The sequence below is a fragment of the Hyla sarda genome, chromosome 3 (assembly GCF_029499605.1).
Source record: "Hyla sarda isolate aHylSar1 chromosome 3, aHylSar1.hap1, whole genome shotgun sequence".
NCBI classification, from domain to species: domain Eukaryota; kingdom Metazoa; phylum Chordata; class Amphibia; order Anura; family Hylidae; genus Hyla; species Hyla sarda.
This window is the reverse complement of record NC_079191.1, coordinates 163316268-163331221: the sequence shown is the minus strand read 5'-3', so window position 1 is coordinate 163331221 and position 14954 is coordinate 163316268. Positions and strand designations below refer to the sequence as shown.

At 39.6% G+C, this 14954-nt stretch overlaps 1 protein-coding gene across 2 annotated transcripts in view; it reads right to left on the bottom strand.

Moving 5' to 3' along the window:
• Positions 1–14954, bottom strand: part of LOC130361843 (probable cation-transporting ATPase 13A5) — a 179940-nt gene that overhangs the window by 65867 nt on the left and 99119 nt on the right. The window contains exons 16-20 of one of the 2 annotated variants that reach the window (XM_056565410.1): positions 13160–13316; positions 9137–9254; positions 5298–5422; positions 4204–4373; positions 1196–1321 (exon numbers count right to left, since the gene is read on the bottom strand). In XM_056565410.1, the coding sequence (XP_056421385.1) occupies positions 1196–1321; positions 4204–4373; positions 5298–5422; positions 9137–9254; positions 13160–13316 (696 nt within the window). The remainder of the gene's footprint in view (positions 1–1195; positions 1322–4203; positions 4374–5297; positions 5423–9136; positions 9255–13159; positions 13317–14954) is intronic. The other variant, XM_056565411.1, reaches the window with a different exon arrangement.

The following is a 14954-nucleotide window of genomic DNA, read 5'->3' as shown; positions in this document are numbered from 1 at the left end:
AAGATTTAGCACATGTGTCATTCGGGGAGGGTGTGTCATACTACCACGATGCTCTGAACATGTCACCTCCTTATCACCATGTTTTACCATCCTGTCTAACACTACATCGTCATTACCAAACTTCTCCTTATCGTCCCCATCACTTGTCTCAGTATGAACATCTGATGTCTGATCATGGGACCAAGATGCCTTACAGTATTCCTACTACGCCTACCACCACCAGTCCCACTATTGTATGCTCGGTTACAGCTACCATCTCCACACTCTCTGCAACATATAACTTGTCCTTACATGCCTATTCCATATTCATAGAAAAACTACATCTTTGATTAAACTCAGAAAATACAGACAACTTAGTCTAAAATGTGTATTGTACGTTTACTTCCAGGTAGAATATCTGAATGTTTGAAAAAAATCTAGAAAATACACATAATTTGGCTTTTATTGTGTATTTATAATGATATACTGGTCAGCTCAATGCTTAGCTCAACTTTTAGGTGCTGTAATGTGATAGCTTTCATGGGTTTGTTCTGCAGTGACATGTCTGGGATTTGTAGTGCACCAAATGGACACCGCAATACAGGAGACAGGTCACTGAGGTCAGCCCACAGCTCAATGCTTTTCTCAGCTTGCTTTCAATTAAATTTGTGAAGCCTTTTTGAAATCATTAGTTCCTGTGCACTGTCCCTCTCAGCTTTCTCTCCAAGATGGAGACTGAAATACAATGCATAGGGTTTTATAAGCCTTTTAAACTAACAACTATGCTGTCTTCTGATTGGTCATGATGAGATAATCTGGGGTCATGTGATCTTGCTGCAAGGCATGCTGGGCTACTCTGATGTCATCTGAATGTTTTTAGTACTTTCTTTATTCATTCAGGTGCCAAAAATCCATGTGTTTCTCAACCCTTTTGCTATTATATCTTTGTTACAAGGTTTTCATGAGCCGAGCCTGGTAAAACTTGAATCCACTCTGGGCCACCCTGGACTCGGCTCACTTCTCTCTTGTCAAGATTATTTCAGATACCATCCATTTTATTAGAATGGTTCAATGTACATTACAATATAAGAGCATATTGTTCTACTGTCTAAAGAGCAGAATACACTGTACTTTTTTTTTTAATGTATACCTTTAATCCACAAAAATTTGGAACAATGTGTAAGCACATTTTGAGACAAAACTACACTACACTTACTTTTGGGAGCAAATTGGAGAAATGTTGAGTCAAAATTTGATAGGATTTTCCATTCATTGCAAAGTGAAAGTTTCCCAAGGTGGTTGGAATATTAATCCATCCTTCACCAACATTAATATGTGACTCCAAAGGGGAGGAAGGGAAAAATGGATTATTGAAATGATGACTGACAAATTTGGTTCATTTGTTTAAAAAATACACAATAAATTGCAATATTCTTATTCCTTGATCTGTTGGAACCTAATTTTAAATTGACACAACAAACATTTTAAACACTTAGGAGGAGAGTTATCAAAACCTGTGTAGAGGAAGAGTGGTGCAGTTGTACATGGTAACCAATCAGATTGCCTCTTTTATTTCTAAAAAGCCCTCTAAAATATGAAAGAAGCAATCTGATTGGTTTCTATTGGCAATGCACTACTCCTCCCCTACACAGGTTTTGATAAATTTCCCCCTTAACCCCTTAACTCCGCCCCTAGACATCTTATCCCCTATCCAAAGGGTAGGGGATAAGATGTCAGATTGCCGGGGTCCCGCTGCTGGGGACCCCCGGGAATCGCCACCGTGAGTTCGCTCTGCACGTAATGACGGGCAATACAGGGGCCGGAGCATGATTACGTCACAGCTCCGCCCCTCGTGACATCACGGCCCGCCCCCTTAATGCAAGTCTATGGCAGGGGCATGACGACCGCCACGCCCCTTCCCATAGACTTGTATTGAGGGGGCGGGCCGTGACGTCGCAAGGGGCGAAGCTGTGACGTAACAATGCTCCGGCCCCTGTATTGCCCGTCATTACGTGCAGAGGGAACTCGCTCTGTGCAGTAATGATAGTGCGGTGCCGAAGCAGCGATTCCCGGGGGTCCCCAGCAGCGGGACCCCGGCGATCTGACATCTTATCCCCTATCCATTTTTTACCTTAATGACCAGGCTCTTTTTTTTTTATTTGACATGTGTCACTTTAAATGGTAATAACTTTATAACACTTTTTCTGAGTGGAGCGATTCTGATATCCTTTTTGTGACATATTGTACTTTATCATATTGTTGACCCATGCAGAAATGTTTGTGAAAAACTCCAAATATTGTGAAAACATTGAAAATTTCTGGCATTTTTCAAATCATTTTTTTATGGTGTACTCTGTGCGGTAAAAGTGATGCTATATTTATTCTGTGAGTCAGTACGATTATGGTGATACCCATTTTAAATAGCTTTCTATGTTCTTTTTCCTTTTCTGAGCAAAATTATTTTTCTGCCATTCATTTTCCAACAGCCATAACTTTTTTATTATAAGTTTTGCGATACGAGCTACCTTTTGACCTTTTTTTGTTCTTATATTTGTACCAAAATTGGCGAATCTTGCGTTTTTTATTTTGTTTTGTTTTTTCACGAGAGTCAACAAACGGGATAATTTACATTATAGTTTTATAGTACACGTCATTATGGAAGTGGCAATACCTATTGTATATATGGTTTGTGTTTTTGATCTTTTTTGGTGATAATACAGGGCTTTTATTGGGAATGGGGCATTTTTTTTTTTAAACTTCATACTTTTATTGAAGAACTTTTTATTTTATTTTTTACACTTTTTACAGGTTATACTATGCTGCAACACATTTGTACTGCAGCACAGTATGTCCCAATCACCTGCACACTGTACAGCCTGTGCGATCCAGCATGTGGCTGGATCTCACAGGCTTCCATAGCAGGCAGACAGGAGGTCATGATCTGACCTCCTGCGGCCATAGCAACCAACGGCGACCCACTATCCTATCGCGGCGCCGCCACTGGTGAACAGGGGGAGAGCACTCCCCCTGTCAACACCATAGATGCTGTGATCAGGATTGATCACGGCATATATGGGGTTAATGTTGCCGGGACCGGCGCGATCGCAGCCCCGGCAGCTGTGGCGGGACTCCGGCTGTGATTGACAGCTGGGTCCCGCTGCTGATCTCCTGTGCTGCCTGCGGCAGTGCAGGAGATCGCCAGGACATATGCATACGTCCCATTGCGCGAACGTGTCGGATGCTGGGACTTATGCATATGTCCCATAGTGGGAATGGGTTAAAGCAATTCTCTAACGTAAAATAGACAGTTGGTACCCTGTTGATTGACATACAGCGAGTGTGTAGGAAAACTACACATAGCAGCCATGGGCAGTGTGGCATAAGCAGGAAGAGGTTATGTGGCACTTGGAAAGTGGACCCCAGGCCTGGCCAGGTTACAAAAGGAAAGTGTATGATATACAGCCTCTTACAAAATTAACACGGGTATGGCTGGATTAGAATTGTTAAGTCCTAATGCACCATGTGTGCAGCCTTACAAGCCTGTTTTATGTGAAAGGTGCACTTTAAAAAGTTTATCTTCAATGGGGATGGTTCAATGGGCACTGAAGGGCACATGTGGAAGTGCAGTGGCTTTTGTTGATGGCAGTTCAGCAGTGAAATAACTGCTTAACCAAAGATGTTGTTGGCAAATGTATGTAAACCCTTCTTGTCTTAAATCTGAAAATGCTTTATTTGTGATGGAGCAAAAGAACAGAACTGTAGTAGAATATGCCTGGAAGATATTATGGTTTTCAGCAACCCTAATTGGTATTATGCCAGTACAGTACTTCACCTGATTCACCTGATTACTTATGATTTGGAAAGAAAATGGTCAAATCTGTAGGATTTATGGATCTTCTGTTTGGGTTATTCTGTTTAGTAGTCCAATATTTATAGGATAAATACAGTTTTGCATATTTCACTGTGGTACATACTGGGCTCCATTCTAATGCATTCATTTCTTTTACAATGCAATTACAGAATCATGTAAATGTCACATTACTGGATTTATTGGTCTACTGGACTAACTTTAAAGTTTGAAAAGACGTTGAAAGGAAGTTGAGATTTATCTAACCAACGGGGAGTAACCAAAATAGGACTTTTACTGCTCCCGGACAACCCCATTAAAATAATGTTTCTAAAATGTTTATACATAATTTTAATTTCTGTAAAATTACAACATACTTTAGTCTTTAAATGGTTTCCATTTGCTTGACTTTCAGTTAAAGTTTTCCATGTAACTGAAGCTGGTGAATCTTTATTAGGTTCACGAGCCTCCAACATAATAATCTTACTGCTGGAAGGAATCATCCTGGATTTTTTCCCAACTGTCACAGCTGTCTGAAGGTTATCACCTATAAAAGCAATAAGACATGATAGTCTTAAAACGGATCATTAAGTAACTCTATGCATACTAGTAAAATATAAGTAATTGTAAAAAATATTCAGATGAAATCTTGAAAAAAAGCAGGATAGCACTTTAATTTTATATCCCTCCATTATCATCATATTGTGGCTTCATTCAATAATACTGCTTTCATTTCTGCAGTTTTAGTTACACAGTCAAACCTTATCAATATGATACAGGGAAGAGTGTTGCATTCACATTTTTGGAACAGTAATCTCCCATATAGGAGCACGCTAATCAGGTAGAATATTGTATGGAAGAGAATGCAAATGCATTGTAAGATAGCAGACTTGTGAATACAGTAACTGGGATCAGTGGCAAGTTCCATTTTAACTGAAATATAGAAGACAATGATGACACATTTAGGAAGAAAGGTCTGCAATACACATGTCTAAGCTTTGTATGGGTATTCCCTTATATACTATTCTATATAGTGTGCAGTTATATAGAAACATTAATTGTATACATACTTTCCTTACTCCCCTGCCTCTGCCACTGTCACAGTGTTGGTCTCTGCTGCAAAGTATTTCCTCGTTTGCTGTTGGCACAAGGACCTGGCTACTCAGCCAATCAATGGCTATGATCAGACACCACTGCAGCCAATGTTTTGCTGAGAGGACAGGTCCATGTGCCAACACCAACACAAGAAAATGCTTCACAGAGGAGACCAAAACCAAGACAGTGGTGATGGCAGGGAAGTAAATATTTGTATTATTTCTTATTAACTGCACCCCCAGTTAAACAGAAAAACATCTGTGCTAATTCTTGTTAATATACAGTACACAAAGATCTAGCACATATATAGTAATTTTAGTAAATATAAGCCAGTCTCCAAATAAATTATAAATAAAATAAACAAAGCAAAAAATACCTGTAACCATCACAGCCCTAATGTTGGCTTCACTGAGTTCTTCTAGTACTGCATTGGTTTCTGGTTTAAGACGATTTTCCAGGATCAATAAGCCAAGAAACGTGAGGTCACATTCCACTACTTCCCTTTCAAAGTAAAACATGAAAATTTCTATATATTAGTGTTTATTGAGATTATTGTAATTGCAGCAAAGGTATACTGAACTTAAATGGTACAAGTTGTTTCTAACAACCCCCACCCCCTTTGCCAAAGCATATGTGATTCATATATATACATGTGTGTGTGTGTGTCTTATTCCAACTAAAAAGTGGTGGTGTGGTTAAGCATGTGCTTTGTGCAGCTGAGAGAAGGGCCCTGCACGTTATGCATGCAACCTGAAGCTTCATCCATCCTCCAGATATAATTTTTGTTTATAAGGTAAACCAAGGCTTTTCTTTCACCTCAATAGTAGCAGCAGCAGCTCAGTACTTTAGTTGTTCTCCTTCTAAATGCCATCAATAGTAGTGCACTGGAAATCACCAGCATAGTGCCAGACTTTCCATTCCAGTGTACTTTCACCAGCACTATGTTACGGAATAGCAAAAAGATAAAGTGTTGCGCTGTGCTGTCCTGTGATTAGCTAGAGAAATAAGGGTGGAAGTAACTGTGAGTACTACTGATGGTACAACTCTGGTCCCAACCCCTGAAACTGAGAAATTAAGAAATAGATGTGCACCATGGACGGGGCTCTCATGACCTACATAACTATAGTGAGAGCACTAAAATCACCTTGTCCTAACTCGAAAAGTTTATGCAATCATCTAAGTTAGTTAATAAAAACCTTTTGAAACCACAGGTCCATCTTTGTATCCAGTTGGTTCACATTTTATCATGATTATAATAAAAGTTACATTTTATTTAAGTGGCATTGTGTAAACTCTGTTTTTTCTTTTGTTGTTATAGGTACGGATTAACAAAGACTAGCTCAGACCTTAGTACTAATACAAATAATACTATTTTTATAGCATTTACACAATTAAATATAAAATAGCTGAAAACATTTTCTGATGCATATTGGTTTGTCACACAATAGCATGCAGCAATACAGATTAACAGTCTATTTAAATTTAGAGTCTCCTGCACATATTTAATGCACATGATTTAAAGCTTTAGATTTAAATGCTGCAGATTTCAATGTAAACTAAATTGCTGAACACAGCATCAAATCTTCAGCTTCAAATCCTGAACATCCAATATGCTGTATGTGTAAGTACATCCTAAAAGGATTATTCAAAATGACCAGAAGTGGCTCTCCTATTAGGTGAGTTAGATGGTTGCCTAAGGCCTTGCACTGGAGGGGGCCTTGCAGCTGCCTAACTCCCCCCTATGTTAGTGGTGATGTGTACAATATACGCACTGCCACTCTGCAGAGCTCGCCGGAGTCCAATCCTGGATGCATTCAACTATAAGGGAATCTTCCAGAAGCATCTATAGTTAAAAGGTAGGTATAGACAGCTCCAAATCTTCCACGGCTACACGTGTGCCCGGACTGGCGGTTAGCATCACCCGCCGTGTAAAGCATACAAGAAAGGAAACGTCCAGCACACGATGTATGATGCTTCTTGGGTTTATTTAGGCTTAACATCAAATACACAGAGTGTATAGCCTACGCGTTTTGGGTATCCGGGTATTTCGGCTACCCTTAATCATGGCATGAGACACACTAAAAGCTAAAACATTTTATAGCACACACATTGGTCACGTAGTTATATCATTAAAGTTGGATATAAAGTATGGCAATGCATCAAATCAATGAGACATCCCAATTCTAGAGTCCCATGGACTGGATCCCGGATTGGAATTCATAAAAAAACACATTCACCATCGATTATACAGACAAAAGAGGGGGGGGGGGGAATACATGAGAACAGTCTATAGGATATAAACAGAACAATCAATTCAAAATTAAAGGTCAGAGGAATCATGTATATGTCCAAAAACCCAATAATTAATTTGTCAATATGTAAGTATTAGATCTTGACACAGATTTAACCCTTTCAGTTGCCTGGTACCTAAGAGGAAGATCCAAAGTGACTCCCTATTCAACAGGGTTCATCTGTGATCCCCCCCCCCCCCCCACGTATCGGTCTTTTGACTCTCTCTATCCCTGATACTCTAAGGGAGTCAGTGTTCCCCTGATGTTGATCCTTAAAGTGCCTGGACAGAGCCGAGACATTGAACTGACTGTACAGTCTGACACATGTCTGCTGAACCTCACCTTTAGTGGTGTTGTGGTACAACCCATGTATTGACATCTACATGTCTCACAGGAAGCCAGATAAACAATATATTTAGAATTGCAATTAATATAATCTTGTCTATAGTTAAATGTGGGCTACTTGGCTGTGTTAACAGACTGAAGAGCCATTGGCTGCTCACATTACATGGGAAACCACAAGAGGCACTGCATGCACCAGAGTACACAGTGGAGGGGAAGAAAGAAGAGAGAACACGCTACTTACGGAAGCCAGGTGAGTATCTTTTGAGTATCTTTTTTTTTTTTACCATTGTCATGTGCTACCAGTGCTTAAGGGGGCTTCTGCTGCTTTTACTGATACCAGTGCTTAAGAGGGCTGTTGCTTCCTAAAGGGGGCTGCTGCTGCTACTACTACCACCTAAAGGGGGCTGCTGCTTCTGCTACCCAAAGGGGGCTTCTGCTACCTAAAGAAGGCTGCTGTTTCTGCTACCTAAAGGGGGCTGCTGCAACCTAAAAAATTCTGCTGCTTCTGCTACCTAAAGGCTGCTGCTTCTGCTACCTAAAGGGGGCTGCTGATGCTACCTAAAGGGGGCTGCTGATGCTACCTAGAAGGGTTTTAGCAGGAGTAATATGTCATCCTGGTGTGGGGGTATCATTTTGGGGGAGATTTATCTAAACCTGTCCAGAGAAAAAGTTGCTGAGTTGCCCATAGCAAACAATCAGATTACTTCTTTCCTTTTTGAAAAGGCCTCTGAAAAATGAAAGAAGCGATCTGATTGGTTGCCATGGGCAACTCAGTAACTTTTCTTCTTAACAGGTTTTGATAAATCTCCCTTTATGTTTTTCAACCTCAACCAGGTGAGCGGCAGTAAATAAACTGTATGAACAGCCATTCTCTTAAGTCCTCACAAAGTCTAGAGCCACCTCTGAAAATTATAGCACAATGCCGGACCTCATGTTGTGTGTAGTATTACAACTTGGCTCCATTCACTTCAATAAAACCAAGCTTCAATGCATCCACAGGTCTTTTCAATGCTCCTCCCATGTAGAGTTGGCTTAAAAAACTATTCTCAGGTGGTACTTCACCCGGACCTACCCTGGATCCTTGGACAGGTGTTGGAGAGGTATCCCTTCCTCAGAGGCTATTATTGGTAAATAAAAACCCCATAATCATTTGAAAAGATCTTGGCAATGGGATCTAACAACATGAAATGATTTCATGGCAGATGGATGATTTGGTCCTCCTCCTCCCCCCATTGTAAAGACACATATGTGGCCCTTGTATGGTGCAGCTGTCGTATCTCCTGCTTTACTCCCCAGGAACATAAAATCGTTCCATTATTCACAGTTGAAAATGTCATGCTTAGCTATTCCCTTTTCCATCTCAGGTGGATTTATGCTTCTGGAAACTTAATAAAACTATTTATTGTAAAACTGAGCTGCAATACCACACACAACCTGAGGACAGGTGTGGTGCTGTTTTTGGAAGAAATCAGTTCTGTTTTTCTCTTCGTGGATAACTTCAGTAATAGGTGTCCAAGGGAGATCTAACTTCATTTTACTTTGTAAATGATTAAAGAGAGAAGTAAACAGTTATAGATACCTGTCTATGTCAGAAAACTTTGGTAGACCTTCTTCTTCCAGTGACCGATATGCTAGCCCAATTACTCGGAAGCCTTGTGATGTGTAGTTCTCAAGTTTTTTAGAGAAGCTGTTTGGGACTATTAAGAAACAACAAAAATTACTCAAAATCAAAATTATTTGCAGCTTTGCAAGCAGTAGTGAAATACTTCACGGGTTAACAACAATTCCATGCCTTTAGGAAGGAAGTTACATATTTAGCATTTCCTAAAATCCTTGACGTAGTCAATTCTATTTTGTAATTCAATCATAAATATTTATCCATAATACAGACAGAAAGGTTGCCCAATAACCAGCGCTTAAGTCCTGCAGGAACTCATGGGAACTGAGTTCCTGCACTTTTTCCACACAGGAACACTGTTCCCATTAGAAGGACCAGCCCTAGAGTGGAAATCTTGGGTAAGTTCCCACACTTTTTTCCCCCAGGACTTGACCCCTGCCAATAACACAATACTTAGATAGGGGCCTAAAAAAATTGCACATCAATCAGGCAAAATCTATGTTTAAATTCACTATGATATGCATATCTATGGGAAAATTGCAACATATATTGGACTCAAGATTAACCCATTTGTTCCTATTGTAAAATGTCCTACTTTTGCAGCTTCCTGATTTATGCATTTTGTAAGCAAAGATTTCTCTGGTTAGCTGCTTGCGCTGCTGGTACAGACGTACCTATGTTTGTAATGTTGAGTTCCACCATGTGGGAACTTCACAAATGAGGCAGTGTTGAGGAAGACCATTTTTGTGCTGTAGGTCAAGGAGGGTATATTTAAAAGCATAAGAATGGCTAAAACAAATATAAACTTTCCTGCACATAGCCAGCACCTCACTAAGCTGCCACAATTTCTTAAGAAATATTTGACAAGATTTAGCACATGTGCCATACAGAAACAGTGTGTCAGGTCCCCTTTTTGCAATGTTTAGTAGAGAGCAAATGTCCAGCGTGGGTATGTAGCATAAAATGTTGTTTTTTCCATAATCAAATACATCACATGTAGGTGGACAGGAAACTACGTTTCCAGAAGTCAGATTATGAGTGGAGAGCCTGTGTGAAACTTCCTGTTACAGACAGGGCAGCAACTTCTCCGCTGTGGGGGAATGCAAGATATCTGTGGAGGAGGACCTAGATGAGGTAGGAGGATAGGCAGTCGGCTATCAGAAGTTAAACCGGATAGGCGCAACCATCGAAGTGTCAGTAAAATTTACTGGCCTCGCTAAGGTGGAGCCTTGTTCTGCAGGATGTTGACCCAGTGGGCTGTTAAACACATATATTGGTCGTGTCATACCTAGTACTTAAAAAATGTACCATGTTCTGCACGCTCCTGCACACCAACAGTTGCATGGAGTGATCCACCCTCTAAGGTGCTTGAGTGAATACTGTTGTCTGTATGACATAGATTCCCCAATAGATAACTGGTGCTCTGCCTGTGAATAACGCCTGGCTGCTAGACAGATAAGAGGGATCTGGAGGAGCAGCAGCAGGGCAAGGTTTTCATTACATTGTGGGACATCTGTGAAATATAATTCCTATGCTTGTACCCTGGGCACAGCTTACATGTTTGCAGAGATTTTATTTGCGAATTTCGCATATTCGCGAATTCGCGAATATAGCACTATATATTCGTAATTACGAATATAATTTTTTTTTTTCACAGTACACATCACAGTGATCATTCCTCTCTGCTTCCAGCTTGTGTGGTGTAAAGAAGGCTCTAATACTACTGTGTGAGATTGGAGTACGAATTTTCGCATATGTGAAAATCTGCATATGCTAATCTTCGCATATGCGAATTTTCGCTTATGCTAATTTTCACATATGCTAATTTTCGCACATGCGAATTCTCGTTTATACTAATTTTTGCATATGCAAATTTTTGCATATGCGAAATTTTGTATATGCGGAAATTGTACGTGAATATTACGAATATGCGAATTTAGCGAATATATGACGAATATTCGTCCATATATTTGCGAAATATCGCAAATTCGAATATGGACAATGCCGCTCAACACTACTGGTAAGGTAGAAAAGAATTTCCACACAATAGCAGACAGTTACACCACCACCTGACAGTTGTCCCTTCTCTGGAAGATTATTTTCTCAAGCTTACAGATGAATATATATTGCCTTCATCTTAACTGATCAGACCAGTAGGCCTACATCTAATACGTTTTATAGGTGTTCTGGCACTATCTCGGCTACACTCTTCTTTGCTGAGCGTACCATTACCCTCCTGTTCTTTATATGTCACCTCCTCCTCACCTGGTCCCCACATTCTGTCCAACACTACATCGCCATTATCAAACACTTCCTCCTCATCCCCACCACTCCTCTCAGCATGAATTTCTGGGCTCATTCCTTTTCCAGTGTATTCACCATGATGTCTTTCAATATCACAACCACCAATCCCACTAGTAACTGTAGATGATGATGAATACACTGACACCTGGCTCAACATCATATCATCAGACTCTTCTTCCTCCTCCTGAGAAGACCTCTAACCAGCCAACAAATCCTAAAAGGTCCTACCATCCTTCAAAACAACACAACCCCTAAAAGACAGTGAGAACATTTACTTGTTGATGCAGCTGCTGCTACTATCACCAGGCACCTGGCTACTGCTGCTACCTGTACTGGTGCTAGTGCTTCCACCAATATTCTTAGTGGGAAAGGACATCTCAGGCATGGTCTGTCCTTTACCCCATCCAACAATACCATATTTCTTATTGAAAAAAATGTGGAGGTTAATTTTAAGTTTTTGGGGGCTATTAATCACAATTTCCCCTTTCAAGCTACAAGTACAAATGGTATGTTTTTATATTAAATTCAGAAAATACACGTAACTTATCCTAATACAGATAGTCTGTGTATTTTCAGGCTTTTAATTGCATAGTTATGTTAAACCCATGGAAAAATACTGTATGTTCAATTAAACCCAGAAAATACACATAACTTGATCTTAGATGGCTATGCTGAGTACACTCTTAACAATTTAAAATGTATAGTTATGTTAAACCAGGTAGAAATAGTATATGTTTGATTGAACTCAGAAAATACTTGTAACCATTCTTAGATGGTATTCCTCATTCACTTAGATTGTTATTCAATTTTTATTCTCAATGCTTTTAAATGCTATTGTAATGTGATTAACCACTGATTAATTTGCTTGGAAATTTTATTGGATTTATGAAGGCTTTTTGGGATCAGTAGTTCTTGCTCTCTTTCTCAGCTTTCTCTCTCCAAAATGGTGGTCACAATGCAGTGCATAGGTGTTACGTTATGCGCTCCAGCCACACACGCTTGCCATGAGCGCATGGTCCCCTTGCATGCTGCTGCCGACGGGGCTGGGACTTGCATCTCGGGACGTGCCCAGTCCGTCACTCTCAGGTTGTTTCTCCTGCCTCCGCCTCTGCCTCTTGGCTCTGGCGCGTGTGTCCCCGTCCCCTAGGGCACGTGTGCACTGGAGCTTTAAGATTTAAAGGGCCAGTACGCTCATTAGTGTAATCCCCCTGTGGATCATTTATAAATTCCTCCACACTCCTCAGTTCCCTGCCGGATCTTTGTTGCCTTTTGCCTTTGAGAAAGCATTCCTCTGTATTGCCTTGATCTCTTGCTCTTGTGACTTGACCTTGCTCCTCTGCCGCCTGCCTACTGAACTCCTGCTTCGCTTTGACTATGCTACTGTGCCGCCTACCCTGACCTTCTGCTATCCAGACTACGAGCTGCCTTATATCTGTATGGCACATAATGCAAAATGCCATATGACTCTCATCCTTTTTGCAAATATTTTCACCATTGTCGATGTTTGAAACTTTGGCGAGCCGCTTTCACCCCAAAACTCTGAGGGGGACCGGGTTCCCCACCCTCGGCTTCCTCATCTTTAGTAAAGATGTAAAACACAAAAAATTTAATGAAATAAGTAGTGTGTAGTAGGTACAGAATTTCTATGATTCTAGCTCTTTTTATTAGTTTTATAGTTACCTGTTTCGGGTTTGCAAAAGCGAACAACCATTTCAGGTGCTCCTTTCATGAACACTGTCATGTTACTCTCTCCAATAACCTGAGTAATCACAGACATGCGCTGTAAACTAGAAGAGAATGGAAACTGGTGCAGAATAAAGATTCCTTCCACTGGTGCCTGCAGTGAATAATGTACAGGATTTATTTATCTGATACACATAACTTGTCCTTAGATAACTATGCCGTGTGCACTCTCAACACTTTTAAATATATGCTCTACTTGCCCACCCACACACAACCTGTGTTTTGTCTCTGCACAGACAATAACTGCAGGGGCACGACAGCATTTTTTCACCCAAAAACAGACACGTTTTTTTTTTTTTAACCAATGTATATTACAAATATACATACAATGTTATTATGTACATTATATAAAAAGGCTTTGCAAATGACAGGGCTCTTTAAATATATGAATTTGATAAAACAACATAAGTTCATCATTATTAGGTACACATCCCTTGTTTACACAGGATTATATGCAGCTGATAACTATGCTTTTATTAGCCACACAAATATCCCATCAGCTGATGAACACATTTTTGCTCATTTATTAGATTTTTTCCCCCCTTTACATGGGCCAATTATCAGGAATGAGCATTCCTAGAAATGCTCTTTTGCCTAATACTAGGTCCATGTGATAGGGCCTTTGTACCATAAACAATCATTTAACCCCTTAAGGACGCAGCTCATTTTCACCTTAAAGGGGTACTCCGTGAAAAAAAAGTGAATAAAGATCATTTAACCCCTTCTCTAATAAAAGTTTGAATCACCCCCCTTTTCCCATTCTGGAAATTAACACTGCTTTTTTTGAAGCAGTGTAAATAAAAATAAAAATAAACATATGTGAAATGTCTTAATTATAAAAATAAATCGTTAATTAAACTGCACGGTCAATGGCGTACACGCAAAAAAAAATCCAAAAGTCCAAAATTGCGTTTTTTTGGTCACTTTTTATATCATGAAAAAATGAATAAATGTGATCAAAAAGTCCGATCAATACAAAAATGGTACCGCTAAAAACTTTAGATCACAATGCAAAAAATGAGCCCCAATACTACCCCATACGCGGTAAAATATTATAATTATATTAAGTTATAGGGGTCAGAAGATGACAATTTTAAACGTATAAATTTTCCTGCATGTAGTTATGATTTTTTCTAGAAGTACGACAAAATCAAACCTATATAAGTATGGTATCATTTTAATTGTATGGACCTACAAAATAAAGATAACGTGTCAATTTTACTGAAAAATGTACTGCATAGAAACGGAAGCCCCCAAAAGTTACAAAATGGCGTTTCTTCTTCAATTTTGTCGCACAATGATTTTTTTTTCTGTTTTGCCATAGATTTTTAGGTAAAATGACTGATGTCATTACAAAGTGGAATTGGTGGCGCTAAAAATAAGCCATTATATGGATTTTTTGGTGCAAAATTGAAAAGTTTAGGATTTTTAAAAGTTAAGGAGGAAAAAACAAAAGTACAAAAAACTGAAAAACCCTCTGTCCCGAGGGGTTAAGGACGCAGCCCTTTTTTGCAAATCTGACCACTGTCACTTTATATTTTAATAACTCTGGGATGCTTTTACCTATCATTATGATTCCAAGAAGGTTTTTGCAAGACATATTCTACTTCAACATAGTGGAAATTTTTCAGTGTTACTTGCCTCCTTTCTTGGTGAAAAACATTTTCGATTTTTCTAACTTTGAAACGGTCTGCTTGTAAGGAAAATGGATATTCCAAATAAATTATAAATT